The sequence below is a fragment of the Poeciliopsis prolifica genome, unplaced genomic scaffold (genome assembly GCF_027474105.1).
Source record: "Poeciliopsis prolifica strain line A6 unplaced genomic scaffold, Auburn_PproV2 SCAFFOLD003, whole genome shotgun sequence".
Lineage (NCBI taxonomy): Eukaryota > Metazoa > Chordata > Actinopteri > Cyprinodontiformes > Poeciliidae > Poeciliopsis > Poeciliopsis prolifica.
Window position 1 is genome coordinate 13,085,226 of NW_026562378.1, and position 19,478 is coordinate 13,104,703.

At 37.4% G+C, this 19,478-nt stretch overlaps 1 protein-coding gene across 1 annotated transcript; it reads right to left on the reverse strand.

The window, feature by feature from the left end:
• Positions 1 to 5,291: 5,291 nt before the first annotated feature.
• Positions 5,292 to 10,886, reverse strand: LOC129352479 (G-protein coupled receptor 61-like). The gene is made up of 2 exons (XM_055021503.1): positions 10,601 to 10,886; positions 5,292 to 9,393 (listed from the first exon to the last, which is right to left on the reverse strand). The coding sequence occupies exon 2, from the start codon at positions 9,221 to 9,223 to the stop codon at positions 7,814 to 7,816; it is 1,410 nt and encodes a 469-aa protein (XP_054877478.1). The 5' UTR covers positions 9,224 to 9,393; positions 10,601 to 10,886; the 3' UTR covers positions 5,292 to 7,813.
• Between the last annotated feature and the right edge of the window lie 8,592 nt (positions 10,887 to 19,478).

Consider the following 19,478-nt stretch of genomic DNA (forward strand, 5'->3'; position numbering starts at 1 on the left):
CCGCTCCAGTTTGTCTCCCAGAGGTTCAAAGGTTAACTTGACCACTCCCAGAAACACAGAGGAGGCTGTCCTCGGCCCTGCAAGATTAGATAAGCTCTTATCTATTGAGCAAATGCTGTCAAAACCCAGTACGTCTGCATGCTTACATTTACCCCACAACTTGTGCATGTAAAGAAACTTAAAATAAAACAGCTCTTTTATCACTCTAGGTCTTTTTTAGTAGCATCATGTAGTTTAAATAAATACGGAAGAGTTTTGTCATTTATGCCGCTTTTTCTGCTTGCTTTGTAACAGTTTGTATTTTGTTTACATTTTTACAATAATGGAAAACTAGGACTAATTTATTGTGCTAAAAACGACGAAAACAATATTTGAAACTGAAATATTGAGCCACATTTTTAGTGTTGTGGTAAGAAAATTTGATTAAAAAAATTCTCATTCAAACTTATTTTCATTTATAAAATAATAAAACACAAAATTACAGCCAAAAAGAGCCAAAAGTTTACAGGTGCAGATCCTGCAGACATGCCATAGTGTCTGTAGAGGGCGATGTTCTCCTCTGTACACGTCACAGTATTTTCACATCAAAACCTTGTCACATTTTTTTCCATTACCTTGTAAGCCCAATGTAGAAACTTTATAGTCACGTCACTGAAGGAAGTAAAAACTTTTTATTGTTCAGAAAAGGAGCTAATCAGAGTTTTTTTTTTTTCTCTACCTGTGGTTTTATGTTTTGCTATATTAAAAGTAGATCCAACTAAATTTACTTTTCAGCTGATCTGTTTTTCACTCCTCCCCCTGAAAATAACTTTTGGAATTAATATTTTGAATTTTATCATATTATTTTTATTTTTAATAAAATGTGCATATGAATAAGAATGCCTGAAATAAACACACATCTGAAAAAATTTATGATTTTGGACAAGAACAGTTATTTCTTAAATACACATTTTTTAATCTAATTATAAACCTGATGTTGAAACTTGCAGCTCTAATATTAATATGGACAGTGCCGCGACGTCAAGGGATGAAGGACAAATCTAGTTTCTCTGTTGCTTCTTGAATTTTAAATTTCTTCTAAAACGTTACAGAGTTAGATTTATAAAAGATGAGCTTTTCTAAGATTAACTAAATGAAATCATAAATGAGAATGGTAATTTATTCAGTAATGATGCCCTAAGCAAGCTCCTCCTTTTGGACAGATGAATTACAACCATAAGCCTGGTAGTTATACATGGCCCATGTAAAAGAACACCACTCAATAGGTTTGCATTAAATAAACTTAATGTTAATACTTTGCATCATCATGATGATTTTGCTGCTCCTGATGAGGTCAAAGTTCACCTGGAGGACTGTCAAAAAGAAAAGGGCTGACTCAGGACTTTTAAGGCTGAAGTCCAACATCTCAGCTAACGGAGTGATTTACTAAAACCTTTGGACTTTTATGAAAAAAAAAATGAAAAAAAAGCAGAAGTTTGTAATAGTTGAATGGTCAAATTTGAAAACAGGTTTTAAGTCTGGGGACGTAGATTGAAGGCCGACCCTCTGTCTGATGAATTATTATGTTTTTAATTGTTTAAATGTTACAATTAATTTAAAAACTGAAAAAGCCACTCAAAAAAGGTTCACAGGGTTTTGAGAAGAGAAACAGGCCCACAGCATCACGGGTCCCCCACCATGATTAACACTGGGCACAAGGTCTTTTTCCTCACTGTGTTTTATTTTTATGTTTCAGAGATTTTTTCTTCTGCATTCATGCTTGCTGGGAACTGCAAAGATTTGGCTGTTCTGTTTCAAATCTACCTCTGATATGTTTGTTCAGCCTCTTTAAACTGTGTTGATCAGCAGCCAGTGACTTGGCTGCATGGCTGTGTTTGTCAGAGTCATTTTCTGTTCAGTTTTAAAATGACTATAAAACTGATCATTTTTAGAGTTAATAGAGTTTAAACACACTAAGCAAGAGCTTAGTTTTAGTTGCATTAAATGTAATAGACAATCCGATTTTAGTCTTTTTACATTTTTGAAAGAATTTGTGACTCCAAGGAACCACAGTGAGACTTATTGATAAAAGTCATCTGAAAGTTATTTCATAACTTTGTAATTTTCTTTTTTTTTTTTAATGTAAAGCTGCTGAAATGTGCCACACAAATAAACTTGATTGACTGATAAACTTCTTGAGACAATAAAAAATCTTGTGCAAAGACAAATATCATTTATTTGAGTATTCGCTGAAGGCCAAGTTTTCAGCTAACAACTCCTTAGGAATCACTTTGTTGAAGCTGAGACACAATTTTCAGTTTGTCAAACTGTTTTCTCTTTGGTATTTCTCAACACAAGTAATAGCCACAAATTGTTCCTTTGGTAACAAAGATTCAAAGAATCCAATTAAAAATTGGTTCTTTGCCTTTTGTCTTTCAGTTTAAGTCCCAACACTTGCTGACGATTTGAGTCTTTAGTAAACTTAAATGATTCATAAGGCGAGTTAAAAGTGGCTGTATAAAAAAACATTTGATCAAGACTGATCAAAAAAGCAGAGAAAAATCCTGTGAAAAAGCAAAAAAAAGCAAGAAAGTTTAATAGTTTGGATGAAAACTATGAAGAACTGAAGGATAATATTAGGTTCTATGTCATACACAAGAGTTTGAGTGGTATCCTAAAATCCTACCATAAATAAGATGCATAAATTATGTACAGCTCTGGAAAAAATAAGAGACCATGTAAAATGATTAGTTTCACTGATTTTACTTTTTATGGGAATACATTTTAGTAAAATGAACATTGTTGTTTTATTCTATGAACTACTGACAACATGTCTCTGAAGTTATGAGCAAAAATGTATTTATTACAGAAAATGAGAAATTGTCAAAATAACAAAAGAGATGCAGTGCTTTCAGACCTAAAATAATGCAAAGAAAACATTCATATTTATTTAGAAACAACAATATTAATGTTTTAACTCAGGAAGAGTTCAGAAATCAGTATTTGATGGAAAAACCGGGAGGTTTTCAAAGGGGTTCAGTGCAGCGGGATCTTCATTTTTACCAGAGCTGCACAGCAGAAATATTCAAAGGAATTCCCCCAAAAATGTCACTTTTTTTATCTTTAGAGACGTGCTCGTCAAAGTGCTATAACATCATAAAGTAAAAGCCAGTTTTTTCTCTCCGTATTTTAAAAAGTCATACCAAAGTGAGTTTTTCTGGGTTCCCGATAGAGAAGGCTCCTCCTCCCACCCACCACAGTGCTGAGAAATGTCACTAGGTAATAATTGCCATGGGGATGGCAGAGCCTGCTGAAGCTGGGGGCGGTTTGACTGAGGTCCATCACTGAGGTGTGAGGCCTGTCACGCACCAGCATCTTCCAAATGAGACAGTGGCACGATTGATTTGATTAGTCCGAGCGTCTCCACGTTTTTTGTTTTTTTTAATCTACTTTTTTCTGATGAAGGTCACAGCACTGCTTTGCCCTTTCCAGTTTAAATGTTACCTTAAGGTCAAATTGTTTGAACTGAGTCCTCCCGCCAGGTCCCTCTTCTCTGGGATATCTATGTGAAGCCCAGAGATTAAGGGACGCACAACCAAGTCGGGAATGTAAATATAGCATTCCCCTCGCCCCCAGGACAGATAGATGCTATTTTGCTGCTTTGTCATTCTGAAATGTTTAAAACTTTAAAATCAAACAGAAACACTGTGACTGTTTCTAAACAGCATTTTTATGACTATTAAAGTTATTATAAATAAGCAATCTGAAACCAGCCAGACCCAATGTAAGAAAATTAATGCTAATAATTAAGAGTTAACTGGAATTAACTTTTTTTTTTTTTTTTTTTTGGTAAACTCAAATTGTATGAGCTGCATCCACCGCCTGACCTTTGAAATTAAGAAACTTCTTAAACAGAACCGATCTAATAACATGAGGCACAGAAAAGATCATACAAATATAAATTAAAATTTAAAAAAAACAAAAGGAAAGCAATATTCAACATCTTTGGAGATAACATTTCTAAGGCTTTAGGACGTCAGGGAACCGAATAGACAGCCATCGTCTTCACATGGGAAAAAACATTAAACAGTGGTGAGTCAATGGGACTCAACACTATCAAGAAGAATTCTGGATCTTCGCTATTTAAATTACAAAAATTTAAATCAAACATAAGAGTTTGAATCCTTAACAATAGAAAATTCTATCATTAACAATGTTTATAGTAACAAATAGACCAAAACACTTGCTGATGTTTAACCTATAGCTGCTTCTGGATTAGCAACTTTTGCTAAAGATAAGTTTGTCTCTAGCTAAAGTTTTTAAGTGCGAGCCAGATGTTATTCAATGAACATCGTACTGTCAGGACAACGGTTTCCACGTCAGCTTCTTCAAAAAGATTTAAAAAATTAAAGCTTCAGCGTTAGCATTAGCTTAACAACATAGATAATGCTAACGTCAAAATAGCTTGCAAGTTTAGTTTCTTACTGTTCATTTTTCTCTTTTTTTCTACTTAGTGTTATGTAAATTGTCAAATGTGATGTGTCTAAAGTCTTAGTCAATATGAAATAAAATACGTGCAATCTGACTCATTTATTTAGGTAAAACAATTATTCTGAGAAAAATCAACACAATTTCAGCTCAGAACATTGAAAACATTCTTGTATTTTGCCCTTTGCGTCTTTTTTTTTTTTTTGGTTAAACACCCAAATTCTTTGCATAATTATTGATTGAAATCTCCTTAATTAAATGTATGCAATCTGTTACTCCAATTTTCTTGGTTAAAATCTAATGGTTTGCTTTATCAGTGTAACAGAGCCTTTTACAAATCATACAGGAGGTGACAAAAAACGCAGAACAACATTTACAGTTCCATCTAAAGTCACAGGCCTCTCTTTTCTCAATCCTTAACGAGAATATTCGCTTCTCATCAGTTCATGACTTTTCATAAATGTACTTGGGTAATGTAGCAGAACAATTATCTGACTTGGATGGCTGAAAAACAAAGACTATTATAACAGTTTATATAAATAAATGACCCACAGTAGTTGCTGCTACCAAGGTTGGCCCCAGTTATTCACTCTAAGGGGCAAGGTTAGTTTGAACAGCTTTTTTCCTAAATAAATAAAATTAGACTGTGAAAACTCCTCTTCTATATCCCCAGTTGATTCTAAATCAATGAAAAGTGTCAAAAATAAAAACCAAAGAAATATATAGGAATGGAAAACCTTATTCTTTGCTACACAGAGGCAGAAAAAGGGCTACAAATTACGAGAGTGGATCCAAAATGTTTTACAAACATATAAAGTCTTTATTACAACACTTTCTTCCACTCAAGGTTCGGCCTTTTCCCCTGAACACATTCAAATTGTTGGTTGCAGAACAGTGGAAGTTATTCTTTTTTTTTGTTGTCACAGCATAAAATTGATCTCTGAACAAAAGAGAACCCTATAACACATCATTCACAGTTTGGGATATTATCTAGTCATGATGAAAACAAAGTGTCAAGCTTAACAAGTGTTTGATTTTTGACTGGCATTATCACTAAAACAACCCTTGAGAAAATTCTATGTAAACCCTGTTTCCATGAGAGAAAGATTATTTCTGCCAGTCAAGCCGACATATTTTATCCTTAACAGTTTGATATAAAATACCAGCTGAATACATTGTCAAGGTCAGAAACTTTATAACCCTTATTCCTAGTAAACCTTTAAAAAGCAGATGTTCTGTGGTTCCTACATTAACTTAGAGTGCAGAAATGATACCTGACTGGAGACACTGAACCATAAAAATCCTCATTTCCTGCACTGAGGTACTGTGAAAGCCCCTGATCCCGGTCGTTAATGTAAAGGTTTTTCCAAAAAAATGTCCACAGGCAAAAACAGAGCGACAAGTTCTGTTCACTTGTTAAGAAAACAAAAATCTTATCTTACTTATCTTTAGTTGAATGTTAAAATCTGAGATTCACAATATAAAAAAAACTGCACTCACTGAGTGGCGTACACAACATAAACATATATGTTCTTACAAAAAAAAAAATAAACACAGTTTATTACATTAAACAACAAAAGAAACAGAACCCTATTTGGATGTAATGCAGTGCTCTCATATAATACTGTTTAAAAAGCCATATCCAAACATCCTGCTTCGTAAACTGCATGGCAGAGAGTTTCAATAACCCTGAAGATGTTTTTTAATCTAAATGGAGCCACTTTAAATCTCACCTGATTACTTCGGAAAAATAAAGAAGGTCTTATTGAAAGAAAGAAAGCTGCATCATCTGCACCACTTCCATAAAAAATTAAACCACCAGGCTGGATTTGGGGACTGGCGTTTTAGATTAAACAAGACAGTCATTTTATTACTGTCTTGTTCTAATTTCATAAAAAAATTCACCAAAACCAACTTATTTAGACCAAAAAATGTTGTATTTGTATCATAGACTTTATATTTGATCCCCTAAAATTACAAAAACATTCCCTAAAGCGCCATTTTGTTCCCCTCATGTAACTAGATTTCTAAATACTGTTACAATGTATGACTTTGCATTTTTTAAAGGGTTCTTTCAGTGTGAATTTTCAAGGTTCTGAGCTGAGTGTTTGAGTTTAAAGCCAAAGTGCAGCAATTCTTCAAATTCATCACTTGTATAGGAATGGCCCCTTTTTTAAGGAACAGTTAGAAACACAATCCTTTACAATCTCTTGCAGAAATATTAATACCTTTTGAAATTTTTTCACAATTTATCAAATTACAACAAAATGTTCTGTATTTGACTGGACTTATATGTGTCAGGCCAACAGAAAGTAGAACATTGTTGTGAAGTGAAAGGAAAATAATACATAGTTTTTAGTTACTGTAAGTTGCATGTTTTAACCGTGAGTCTTTTCACAGTTTTAGACACATTCAGATTAGGCCTAGACTTTGACTAGGCTTGAACATGCTGTGATGTAAGCCACAGTGTTTTACCCTAAACTTTCTGATTATTAAGGGTGGTTATCCTGCTGAAAGGTAAAACTCTCCATTTCAATTGTTTTGCACTTTGCAATTTGTTTAAAAATCTAAAGAAATTTTCTATAGCATGTATTATGAAAACAAGCTGTTTTGCATCAAAAGAGAGATGTTGTTTTTGATTTTCTAAGCAAAATGTTTTTGTAAAAACTGCTAGCCATTGGTTTAGGTGGGCGGCCATCTTGGTAGGTTTGCTACTCAATTTCGATTTCTGGACAACTGATTGAACTAGAAAGAACTAGATTGAACTAGAGGTACTGAAAGGTTGGGACATTGTCAGGATATTGTTTTCTGACCTGCTTTGATCTTCGCCCCAATTTTATCCCTGACCTTTCTGCTGTGTTCCTTGGTCTGTATGATGCTGTTTGTTCTCTAACTAGTCTCTCAAGAGCAACTACATTTATTCAAAGATCAATTTAGACACAGGGATAATACTTGCTTTGGTTTAATTAGGTGACATCTTAAGGCAATTTATTTGAGTGTAAAGGAGGTTAGTAAGGGAATACATGCGGACTCTTTTCAGATTTGTATTTGTAAATTTACATATCCTTTTAAATTTGTAAAAACTTGTAAATCTATGTACATTTTCTTTCCACTTCATAAACAACTTTGAAGAATAAATGATACACAGACTTTTCAGTTGTAATGTTAAAAATGTGAAAAAGCTCAATTAGTATTTATACTTCTGCGAGGCACCGTAAATTTGACACTAGGAGCTGAAAAATATGCTGAAAACCTAATGGGTCAAATCAAGTCACATCTTTCAAAAAAGGTGAAAAAAAGAGAAAATTTCCTGAAACTCTTTATGTCTTTGCTTGCAACATGAAAACTAATTGTCTGTATATATATGGTTGTTTTTTGCCTGTTCAATCTCAATAAACTCTGAAGTCTCCTCTGCAATCTGTCCAGGGATGCGGAAATCAATAGGAATGGGTTGTGCTATCTCAGTCGGTTGGCACTGAGCAACAGGGCAGCAGGCCTCTCCCCCCTTCGGGCTGGAAGTGCTGCGAGAGTTTTGAGGGTCCAGGTTGCAGGCAGTGCCTTGAAGAAACTGAAGAAAGTTCTCCTCTATGGACCCGTCACGGCTCGGCAGTCTGTCCTCCATTTCGACCCCAGCTCTGCGAAACAGGCAAGGAAGATGCTTGCCGAGCTCCTCGCGGATCTGTCTGTTCAGGCAGCCGTAGAAGAACGGGTTGGAGGTGAAGCAGAAGTAGCCGATCCAGGTCACCACTTCCTCCAGAGAGGCCAGTGCAGCGGGTGGACTGGCAGCCAGAGCTGAGTACAGGTGGAAAGTGAAGTAGGGCAGCCAGCAGCACAGGAACTGCCCACCTACAGCCGCCAACACGGCCGCAGCTTTTCCTCCCCCGAAGGGTCGGTGTGGAGTGGCTCTGTCGGTGCCAGTCCCCGTGCCAGAGCTGGTGACCATAGTGGACCTGCTGCTGAGCGACTCTGACCGCTGCCGTCGCGGCGTGTCCATCCAAGTAGGAAGCGGCCCATGGTGCATGGCGGCCACCCGAGCCACTTTGAACATGTTGCAGTAAACGACGAGGATAACCAACAGCGGGCAGAGGAAGTACACAAGAGTGAAAAGGACCATGAAGGCTAAGCGGTTTGAGCCTCCTCCAGTCCAGTGAAGGGAGCAGCGCCGGTGACCCTGAGAGGTGGGGGGAGGTGGGATGGCCCCTCCATCTCCTCCGCCGACCCCACCGCTCTCCAGGAGAGGAGTTCTTCCGCCTTGCAGGAACCAAGCGAGCAGCGGCAGAGCAGACATGGTCAGAGCTTTGACCCAGATCCCCACCAGCACTGAAGCCACCAGACCAACAGTCATCTTCACCTCATAACGCATGGGATGTATGATGTAGTAGTACCGCTCCACATTGATGACGGAGATTGAGAGAATGGCAGCACTGACTAGGCACACGCTAAGAAAGACGTAGCTCCGGCACAAGGCCTCGCCAAAGAAGGCCCCGTTCGAGAGCATGCCGAGCGGCATCAGCACCAGGGCTGCCAGGAGGTCCACCACACACAGGTGGAAGACGAAGGCAAACTTGTGGAGCTGCGGGGCCTTGGCGATGACTGCCATGACAGCCACGTTGCCCACCACAGCCAGCAGATCCATGAGCAGCATCGCTAGCAGGGCTAGCGCCTGGGACAGAGCCCAGCCTTCGGGCAGCGACAAGGCGGACACGTTGGAGACGGGCTGTGGAGTCGTGTGGGAGGAGTTCCACGTCGGCTCCATTGAAGGGTAGGATGGGGCAGGCGGGCGGCGTCAGTCACAGGCCCATCACCCATCCTTCAAAGCCAGGGAGCGCGGTCAGAAAGTACCAGGTTGGAAAATTGGGTCAAATGTGGTTTTGAAGGTCCGGAGGGTGAAGCTGGGATTGTCAGAGTCTTCAGTCACATCCCGTGCTAACATGAAAAAAGAAGGAAGGTGAATGAGTGAGTCAAAGTTTGAATGTGTTATTTATGTATTCAATCGCTGATCAATAAAATAATTTTTTTGCCACTTTTACAGCACTGTAAAAACACAAAATCCAACCAAGTATTTTTCTAATAAGGCAAGACTAACTTACAACTTTTCAACAACATAAAAAAGTTTTTTAAGTCAGTAATTCCTTAATATTGATTAAAAAGTACTATTTTCTTTTGAGTTATATGACAATTTGGGTTTGTGATCTGACAAACTTCAAGACACATCAATACTTTTGCCAAAGCTTGAATGCGGACAAACTTTTTGCCCATTTTTAGCAACAAAGACAAGAATATTCTGAGCCCAATATAGTACAGGTGCAAACATGTTGATGCAAGTCCTCTTGAAAACAAAGAAAGCATTTAGAAAACTTTATGGAAAAACAATCTGATTAATCCAGAGTGGTTGAACAGCAGAAGGTGATGGCCTTGGTTTCCAAGCATACATCCTCTGAATGCATGAATGCAAGCTAATTCACCAAAACTAATCCTGCCACCGAACAGGCAATCCTTCCACCACATCCTGTTCTTGTATAACTTAAACCTCATATTTACAACTTCTTACAATGAAATATGGTCTCTGATTTACAGCATGTAGGTCTAAATATGCTGATCATTCTCTTGGTGCATGCTCACCAGAATAGGATGTCTGCCACTTATTAACTAAATTCAGTCTCAGTTTCACGTAATGTTTGGACAGATGTCAAAACAGACACGTTTTACTGCTGCTCTCCTGTTTTGCATTCATCTTACATCTCACTAGAATGCAGGGATCCTCTGTGTCCTGTCTGTGATGCCAGTTGAGCAAATCTGGGTAGAGAAATCCAGCCTTAATGTGTCTTATAAGCTCTGATTCACTGTCCTCCCAGAGCATCGTCTGCACAGAGCTACTCCCAGTTCAGCTGAGCCCTGGTACCTGATGTGGTCCGGTCTCACCCGCTTACTCATTTGAATGTTAATCGTTGTTGTTTGGAAAATAACATAGGAAAAGGAGGCCAACACGATTTAAACATCTTTAAACGTCACATTACGGTTGGTGAAGATGCATCTGTTGCAGATTAGATGGGAAGAGAGGAAGCATGCAGGAGAATATGTGGAGAATCAGAGACAGTGATGGGAACAGAGCAGGAAAGAGAGCACTGTGTACCTGAACCAGAATATTTCCCTGATGCCGCTGCTGCTGCTGCTGCTGCTTCTGTCTTTGAGGATGGAAATGATTTTACTCCCACTGCTGAGCTTCATACTGGAAATCAATCACTGTACCTTGTGAACACTGCTGAGGCACTTCCCATGGAGTAAAGCAGCCTCTATTCCCATCCCTTCATCTGCCCTGAGCATCCTGCTCCCCGGATGACTGCACGGCTGTGGCAGCAGGGATTCTTCTGAAACGCAGCTGATGCAAATGCTGGCAGAGAAGACACCAGCTCCCTCTCTCTGCGTTCCCCCTCCGCTCACACACAGTGACCGCAGAGATGGAGCAGGAGGAGGCTGAGGAGCAGGACCAGAGATGCTGCCGCTGCTGGGTCCTAGTGTCCGCGATATGTTTGTAGATTTTACATGCAAAAATATTAAGCAAATGTGAAAGTAACAGAAAACAGCTAAATATATCCAGTGTCTGTCTGTGGTAAGAAGGGGTTTGTTTGTTGTTGTTTCTGTTGTGATTGTGTCAAGCACTGCTGATATAATCTTCAGAGTACATAAAAATTTATTTGTAATTTCTCCCAAATTTCCACTTTTTCTGAAAGTTGTGCTGTAAAAAAAAATGAACGCACAGAAAAATGTTTCCATGAAACATTTTGTTTGTCTAAAAAAGTTTAGGTTTTTTTTTACATGAAAAAATAAACATTCATACAGTTTTCAATCATCTTCTGTTTCTATTCCCGGACACGACTGCAGCTGACAATCCGATTCTCCATTCAGTGAGACATTCAGTAAAAACAAATAAAAAATATACACAGTCAGAAAAAGCTAACATTCTCTGAAGATTTTTTCTGATGTAATGCAAAATGTGAATTGCTGTCAGAGCCATTTAAGTCTTTTTCCAGCATTAATCACCCATTAAATGTTCACTAGTTCTTCAACTAGTTTCTTTCTATTAAATAAAAGAAAATTCAGTTTGTAATTTTGAATCTTCCTAAAGAGTAAACATAAACCAGTGGGTTCCCATAACTGCTTGAATTTCAACGTTGACCATAAATATAAAGTTTTGTTTTGTTTACTGAGAATGAGAATACTCTGAAAGTTGAGTTGAGCATCGCATATTTTAGCATCTTATGAATTCAACTTAGTTACAGTTCAAAGAATAATCCTCGTTGTTTGACGGTTGTACCTGTGATGAACCAATAGTCCTGTGAAGATAAGCAGGTACTGACAGTGGAACCGTATAAATGTTACTTTATTTTTGTTCCTATAAGACAATTTTCCTTCTGGCCAGGTGAAAAACATTACATAGACACAATTGCTCAATGGCATTGGCAAAAACACCAGAACAATTAATACCAATTAAACACAATTTGTGTTTAATTGGTATTTGATTCAATTAATGAAGTTTTTCTTTGTGTTGGAGCTCAGTTTGTTCACAAATACTTCAAATTTCAGCAAATAATGACCAACTATTCTTGACTGGTTTTCAGATCATTAACAGTTTGTACTAATTTCACAGGTTTAAACTTTCTTTCAGCTAAAGGTTTGCAGGGATGGAGAAGCATTGATTAGGACAGACCTCGGCCTCCTGCGTTGTCAAACGGGGACTCTTGTTGCCACAGTGATCTTTTTCACATACGGTTAATCTCATCGCCCTGTGTCTGTGGAGAACAATGAAATCTGGCTTATTATGGATAAAGCTGCTCTACAGAAGGAGTGGGCATGAAGCCCCTGAGTTTTAGATGTTTCTCATTTGCATTTGCAAGGTCCCCCACAGAAATAAACAGAAGATTTGCATCTCTTGAAAACCACGTCTTGCTCCGTTTTTGATGTTAAACACCAAATTTTCATTTGTTGTACCTTCAGCGAATGTGATATAATATTTTTTAAAGACTGAATACGATGATTTCAAGTTGCATAAGCAATTATTTGTTGTCCCTTTGAAACAATTTGGAACAAAGTGATTCTGTGGGGCGGTGTTGAGCAGTCAGTATCTTACCCCCAGCAGAGCTTTTTCTGAATGTCTTCTGTTTGTACAAACACAGACGAATTGAGATCTGACAGTATACCTGGACATCACTGTATGTTAAATTTGAATTCAGTTTCAAATCATTTATCTAAAAATATCTGAACAAATCTGTATAACACAATCATGTAGCTTTTAATCAAGGGAGAAAACAATAAATTTATTCTTTCTGGTTCAAAAATTGTGTAACAAGGTGACTGACGTTTTGATTTTGATGTTCAAAGCCGTGAAAACATTGCAACACCCGACGACAGCCTCTGCGTGTTTTTAAAATTTTTAGACATGGAAATATTTCATATCAACTTTAAAAATTCTGAGAATTTTAGATTATGAAAATCAACTAAAATCTTTTTCAATTTGTCTGTATAATCCAATAAAATAATTAAAATTAGGACAACCTTGTCTGCATTTCCACTTAAAATTCATGAAAATACTCAGAAGTATAAACTGTTATTTGCACATTTAATTTACTCCTTTAAAAATGTTTCTGCCATATTTATAATGTAAGTTTTTATCTTGCCTCAGTGCTGCTGTTTCTTTTTTGAACACCAATGGCTGACTTGTTCTTGTATTTACAATGACACATTAAACTGCATAACTTTCACTTTAAAAAAAGCTTTAAAAATTTAGCACTTTTGATCGATAATGTCTGTAATTCTTTAGCGCTCAAAAAAATTACACTAACTTTTTTTTGCAGCTTTCCGTTGATTCTGGTATAAATCATTGTTTCTCAGAACCTTCAAGTTCCGCTATTAGAGTTAACCTCGGACTATGACTTGACAAGAAGCCCATTGTGCACAATCCTGCAGATGGTTTAATCGAGAAACTTCATAATATGAGAAAACATGCTGCTTACGGATGTGTAGGTTAAAGAGGCAGCGCTCACTTACTACTGTTGTCATGGTGAAGATGTATCAAGTATCTCGTAACACTAAGAAAAAATTAGAAACGCACACAAGGCCTCAGAAACAGCAAGTCTGAGAGAAAAGACCCACTGTGGCTATGCAGTGTGACTTTAATGCATTGTGTGAGTCAAACTGTAAGTTAGCATCAGTATCCAGGCTGGTGTCTGTGTGTGTTTGTGCACATGTGAGAGTGTGTGTGTGTGTGTGTATCAGGTGCTGACTCGCGACAAAAATAGCACAGTCTTGCTCGGCCGGCAGCACCAATCACTGCCACCACAAATACAATGGTTTCCATGGCAGCCTTGAAAATAGACTCCAACGTTCGCACTCAGAAATAGCAAAAGGACGCTGCAAAAGCCCCAGAGAGCCTCCACTGCCAATAATAACTACCCACAGACACGGACATGCAAAACAACAGCAGCACTCAGAAATTAAGTCATGCCATTACATTTACCAAAACATAATTACCGCCTCCTACACAAACAATCAGCTCCAATTCAAATGCACTTACAGTATGGGGTGTGCTAAACATTAGGGCAAACATTAACCGGCTTTGTGTTTAATAACATAAAAGCAAAAAGCACAGAGAGGCTGCTCAGTCAAGCTGCTCGAACGCCAACACCAGCGAAGGAGAGAATATTTACAAATGTCGGAGGAGAACCTTTCACGTCTCATTATCAGACGACTTCTAAAAGTAAGAAAAAATGTGTTAGAGTGATGGTTCAGGAGATAAAGTGGTGAATGTTGCCTTGGAGACTCTTAGAGAGAAAGGGATTTTTTCCTCTAAGAGAAAGTCAAATATGTTAGGATTTTTTTATCAGTACCTTGGAAACAACTAGAAATAAGTCAGAGACAACTGAACTAGGTGAAAGAGTCGCTTCTGGTCTAAATGGTTAACTTTTCCAGTTTATATCATATTTGTCTGAGTAATACGGCTGTGAATACTTCACTCAGAACCCTTATTTAGTTAATTTTGGTCTTTGAACCAAAACCTGACCATTTTGCCTTCATAACTCATTCAGTTTTAATTGTATGTGAAAGCATCACAAACTAGTAACCTGGAATAAAAGTACCTTAGAGTCTATTTTTGTCATATCTAAAGTTTTGTTTATATATGCCTTTTTGTGTTCCCATAGAAATAACTCTTAGCTGAGTGCTTCTACGTTGAGTGGTGTTTTTTTCCTGAATAAAGCCATCAATAGTTATTAGTCCTGTTTCTTTTGAGCACCATTCCTGGACCAGAGCTTCTGTGTTCAGCCGAATCTCTTTCTTAGATTAAACCTCCATTAACTTTGTGTTTTTTGTTTTTCTTTCCCATAGAAAATACCTGACCTGTGTTTGTCTGTTTCCTAAATAAAGTCCAAAGTAGAAATTGATTACATTTAATATGTGTGCTTATTTCACAAACTGCAGGTTCTGTGTTTCTTTGCTGAGCTGAATTTCTTCACTTGATGAACCCATTAATATCTATCAGAACATTAACTGTGTAAGTTTTTCTTTACTTTTGAAAGTAATGCCTTAAAGTAAATTCACTGAATGCACTTCAGTGAATTTATTTACCACATGAAGCCATTAAGAGAAATGGAACATGAGTTTATTTTGTTTTGTTTTGGCTTATTTTGGATTGTTTGGTATTACTGGTGCAATACCAGTCCATTGGAAACAGCAGCAGCCTGTAAGTTCAGGCATTGAACTTACAGGTTTGACCACATGGTGGCAGTGTGTCCGCTGTATTGTACCATGTGCAGCAGCAGCTGTCCAGTGAAATCAATGTAATAAGAGTTTACAGTAATTGGCTCGATGAACTCCTCTGATATATCATCATCGTGTTACACAGACATGACGAGACACCCAGCATGCTTTAAATATGCCGTTTCTCTTAAACAAGGTGTGATTTATTTATTTTTTGTTAAGACTGAATGGGTGTATTCTTTTCAATATTCATAATAAATTTATTTATTCAAAGTCTGTGTGTATTCAGTTCACCATGAACACAGAACTCCGTATCAATTCAGATTATTAAAATATAATTACTTACTGTTCCTAATATGGTCAATTTGAATTTGTTTTCTCAGGCTTTTATAAAAATGTTTTTAAAAAATGCAGTTTAGAAACATTTAGTTTCATACTTCTCTCAATCCAGAGCAAGAATTAGAAATAAATTTTGTTTTATTTTCTATTAGTTTAACCAGAGAAACTCCTATTAGTTTATAAATTGTGGAGCACTTTTTGTTTTGTTTCTGTTGTTTTGCTTGTGTTTCCTCTAATCCATGAAAAGCACTTTGAATTGCCTTGTTGTTCAAAATGTGCTGAACAGATAAAATCACCCCACATTACCTTACAATGACTGTTCTCATGTGTGTAGCAGTGTGATGCAGAATATCAGAGGAGCGCCCACTTATATTTCAAGTTTCTTAAAATACATGCATGAAGTTTTTGACCTCTGCTTCCTCATGACTCAAGCATATAATTATGTTTGAGTCATAACATGTAACATTCATAACTTTCGTTCAAAGTGTTGAAAAAATGACAGACCAATTTGGAGTCTTATCCAAACATTTTGTAAGTCAAAAAAAAGGATTCATGACAAAAATACCAGGAACTATTTGGGTTAACGTGATTGGACAGTCGACTGAATGTCGTTGCAGCTGCTTGCACTGCTGATTATCTATAAAAAGGTCCAGGTTTTCATCTCAGTCTGTTTAGAGTTTTCTTGTATCTGTGCACAAACAAGTCGCACACATGTTAGATAACTTCTCCATGCCTGAGTGCGGTTGTCTGTCTTTTGTGTCTCTCTGTTGCCCTGGTAACCTCTCAAGGTAATACCCCGTCAATCTGACCACAAAAGGTGTTGGCATCAGCCTGCAAGTGTTAAGACGCAAGGATGAAGTGGCTACATCGTTTTGATTACAAATTACAAGTCTTTGTCGCAGAGAGAAGGGAATTCAGTGTGGTCCCCTCCTGCTTGCTTTGTTATCAAGAATTAAATCAAGAAAAAATATTTTCTAATTATTTAAATGTGGGGAAACAGCATAACAACGAGACACGATGTGCTCAGCAGCCGATCTGTCTTTCTGTCTACGTTCAGACCCAGAAGGACACTCAAACGTAGACTTGCACATATTTAGCTCCTAGAAGTAGCTTTGCAAATTTGTCACAGACTCTTCAAACATTTTTAAACAGAATGCAACAAAAACATGAGAACTTAGAGCACCTCTGCTGCCTCACTCGTTTTCTGCACAGGTCAAGTCCAATTACATTACTTTTTCTAAAGAACCTTGAGATCATATTTATTGGGAATTAGCTCGACTTTAACTACAACGTTAATTCTAATTTATGGTGAAACACAGACATCTACGGTCGCCTGAATTTCACCGTATAAATCAGTAATTATGCGTATTCACATGGATCAAAACAAACCAAATCCCAAGAAAAAAACTGAGTTACAGCAAAATCTAGGCTTATTTCGTGTGACTGAGGTCAAACTTTTGTGTTCACAGCCAAATATACTTTAAAAATAAACTGGAGGAAGAGTTCAAAGAAATAAATGGTATTAAAAAAAATCTAATAAATAAGTGGCAACAATTCATCCAGAAGCAATACATCTGTATAGATATAGATACGTAAATTAGAAATTTCTTCTTCTTTTTTTTTTGCATAGTAAGTTTAATTAAATTTATGTCAATAATTGCATCCATTTTTACGCGTCTGGAGTGCTTTAGGTTGTTGCTTTACTTGTATACCAACAGTTTATGCATAATGAAAACAAAGTATTGATCACCTTCAATTTATCAAAGTGTTTAAATCACGTCTCCATTTATTTTCATTAAGCTAATGGTCCAATGCACACTGGGCGTCTCTGGATGTAACCGCATTACCTGCTGCCGGTGGCCCCAGTGACCCCCGGCGGCTCCTCATTTATAATTCACAGCAAAAACAAAAATCAGTCCAACGTCTAAATCAACCTTCCCATCTGATCCTCCAAAGCTCAGTGCAGATCAAACCACAGCAGCTCAGTGAAAAGGCTGTTGTGACAGCTGCAGAGCTAAAAATCACAACTCCCGGGAGACAGCAGCACATTGTGATCGCGACTGCGTTACGGCAAAACATTGCTCTCATTCAAAAGAGTCAAAAGCTGCGGGAACAATTACGATCCTGCTGATTTAAAGACAACATGGCTGCCTTTCATTCTTCTCTTTGTTTACAGGTTATGACAAGCTGTATGTGATATTATTTACTGACAACAAAATCCCGCACTATTTTCAAAACTCCTGCATTTTATAATCATAATTATTTCAAATCAATAAAATAGGCTTTCACAATAAAGCTCATTTGTTTCAATAAGTAATATTTCTTTCAGCAATTCTATTCAAAATCACTGACTTTCAAAGTTTTTATGATTTTGTCATAGCTACAGCTATAAAAATGTCAAAACATAATTTAACACAGTAATAAAGTTATTGTCATAGAAATGTTAGTCAATAAAATCTATAGTATGATGGTGGTTTTGATATATTTCATCAATGCTTTGGAAAAAATAACAGAAAAACAGGTTGATAAATAAAATATAGCGTTCTACCCAAACCCACACATTACAAGAATGTGTAACCATTAGCAGCACTAATGATGAATTCATTTATGATTAATTCACTCATTTTAATTCAATACTTTATTTATTTGCAAGAAATAACAAAACAGAAGAAACTACACTTTCTTCGTTTTCAGCTTTTTTAGAGCAACATTATGTAAAGTCATCTTTTTTTAACTTTACATCATGTCATAATGTCATTCCTTCATCAGAAACATACCTGCAGTTTTCCCTTGATTCTTTGAGAAATCCTTCAATCTCCATGGCAACCATCCAGCTGTGCAAAACACCTGTCTTCGTCACCTGGAGGTTTCCAGCAGTCAAGCTTCCTCCTCTGAGCTACTTCAAAAAAAGGAGCAATTAACCAACACCTGGTAGAGCTGTATATCTTCTGAGCTACTTCTTGGTGCAACTGGTGAAAACCTTATTAAAGGGTTAATAGAGGAGCCACGTCAAAAAGTTAAAAAATTAAAAATTCTTTTAAGTCATATTTGATGTGTACAGCATTATTAGATAAACTGAAATGTACATATATTTACCTGATTGTGTTGTAAAATGGCACTATGTGCCTGGAAAACACACTGACGCTGCCCCTTTAAGATGATCCCATTTCTAACTTTTTTAATAAGAAAATCAATAAAGAGCTGGAGCGATGCTGCTCTGGTTTTTGTGAAATTAGTTGTCACGTTTTGCTGCATCTTTTCTTTGCTTCCTATATTTATTTTATTTTATTTAATTTTTTTAGCTGATCATGCTTCCAACCCCACGTTGACCTGTGCCAGATTTGATCAGACTCATGAAGTGCATGGCGTTCCTGCTCCTGATGCTGAAATCGCATCAGGCTCTGCATGCTCCTCACGTCTCGTTTTAACGACCGCTGCAGGTTGTGCACAGCGTCTTTGTCCTGACCTTCTGCACAGCTACCAAAAAAAGTCTTAGATATTAAACAATAAAACTAAACTATTTAATCACAAATTCAAAATAATTTAATAATCCTTGGTGATTAATTTTAAAGAACTGCACATAAGTTTCAGCTTTTACTTGGGTTTTGTGGTTGTTTTAGTTCATGTGATAAAAACTCACTTCCACCCATAAAAATGATCTGATATCTCATGATATCAGTTCATGGTGCTGCATCTACGCAGATTTTCTCACGCACAAGTGGAACATTTTTCACCCTGTTCCTTTCTAGACACTCTAGTCTGATAAATGTCATTTTAGCCTGAAAGTGACGTGACTGAGACATTAGAGAGGAGCGGAGGAGGGAGGAGCCCCAGCCGCTCCCCTGCTGTTCACGCCCCTCGGATCGGATAGCAGCCGGCTGCATTTCTCCCCCAGGAGGTCTGGTGTGCTCGGTAAACCC

Bases quoted from the DNA above. Each gene is read 5' to 3' on its own strand.
- LOC129352479 (XM_055021503.1), bottom strand. From the start codon at position 9,223: ATGGAGCCGACGTGGAACTCCTCCCACACGACTCCACAGCCCGTCTCC.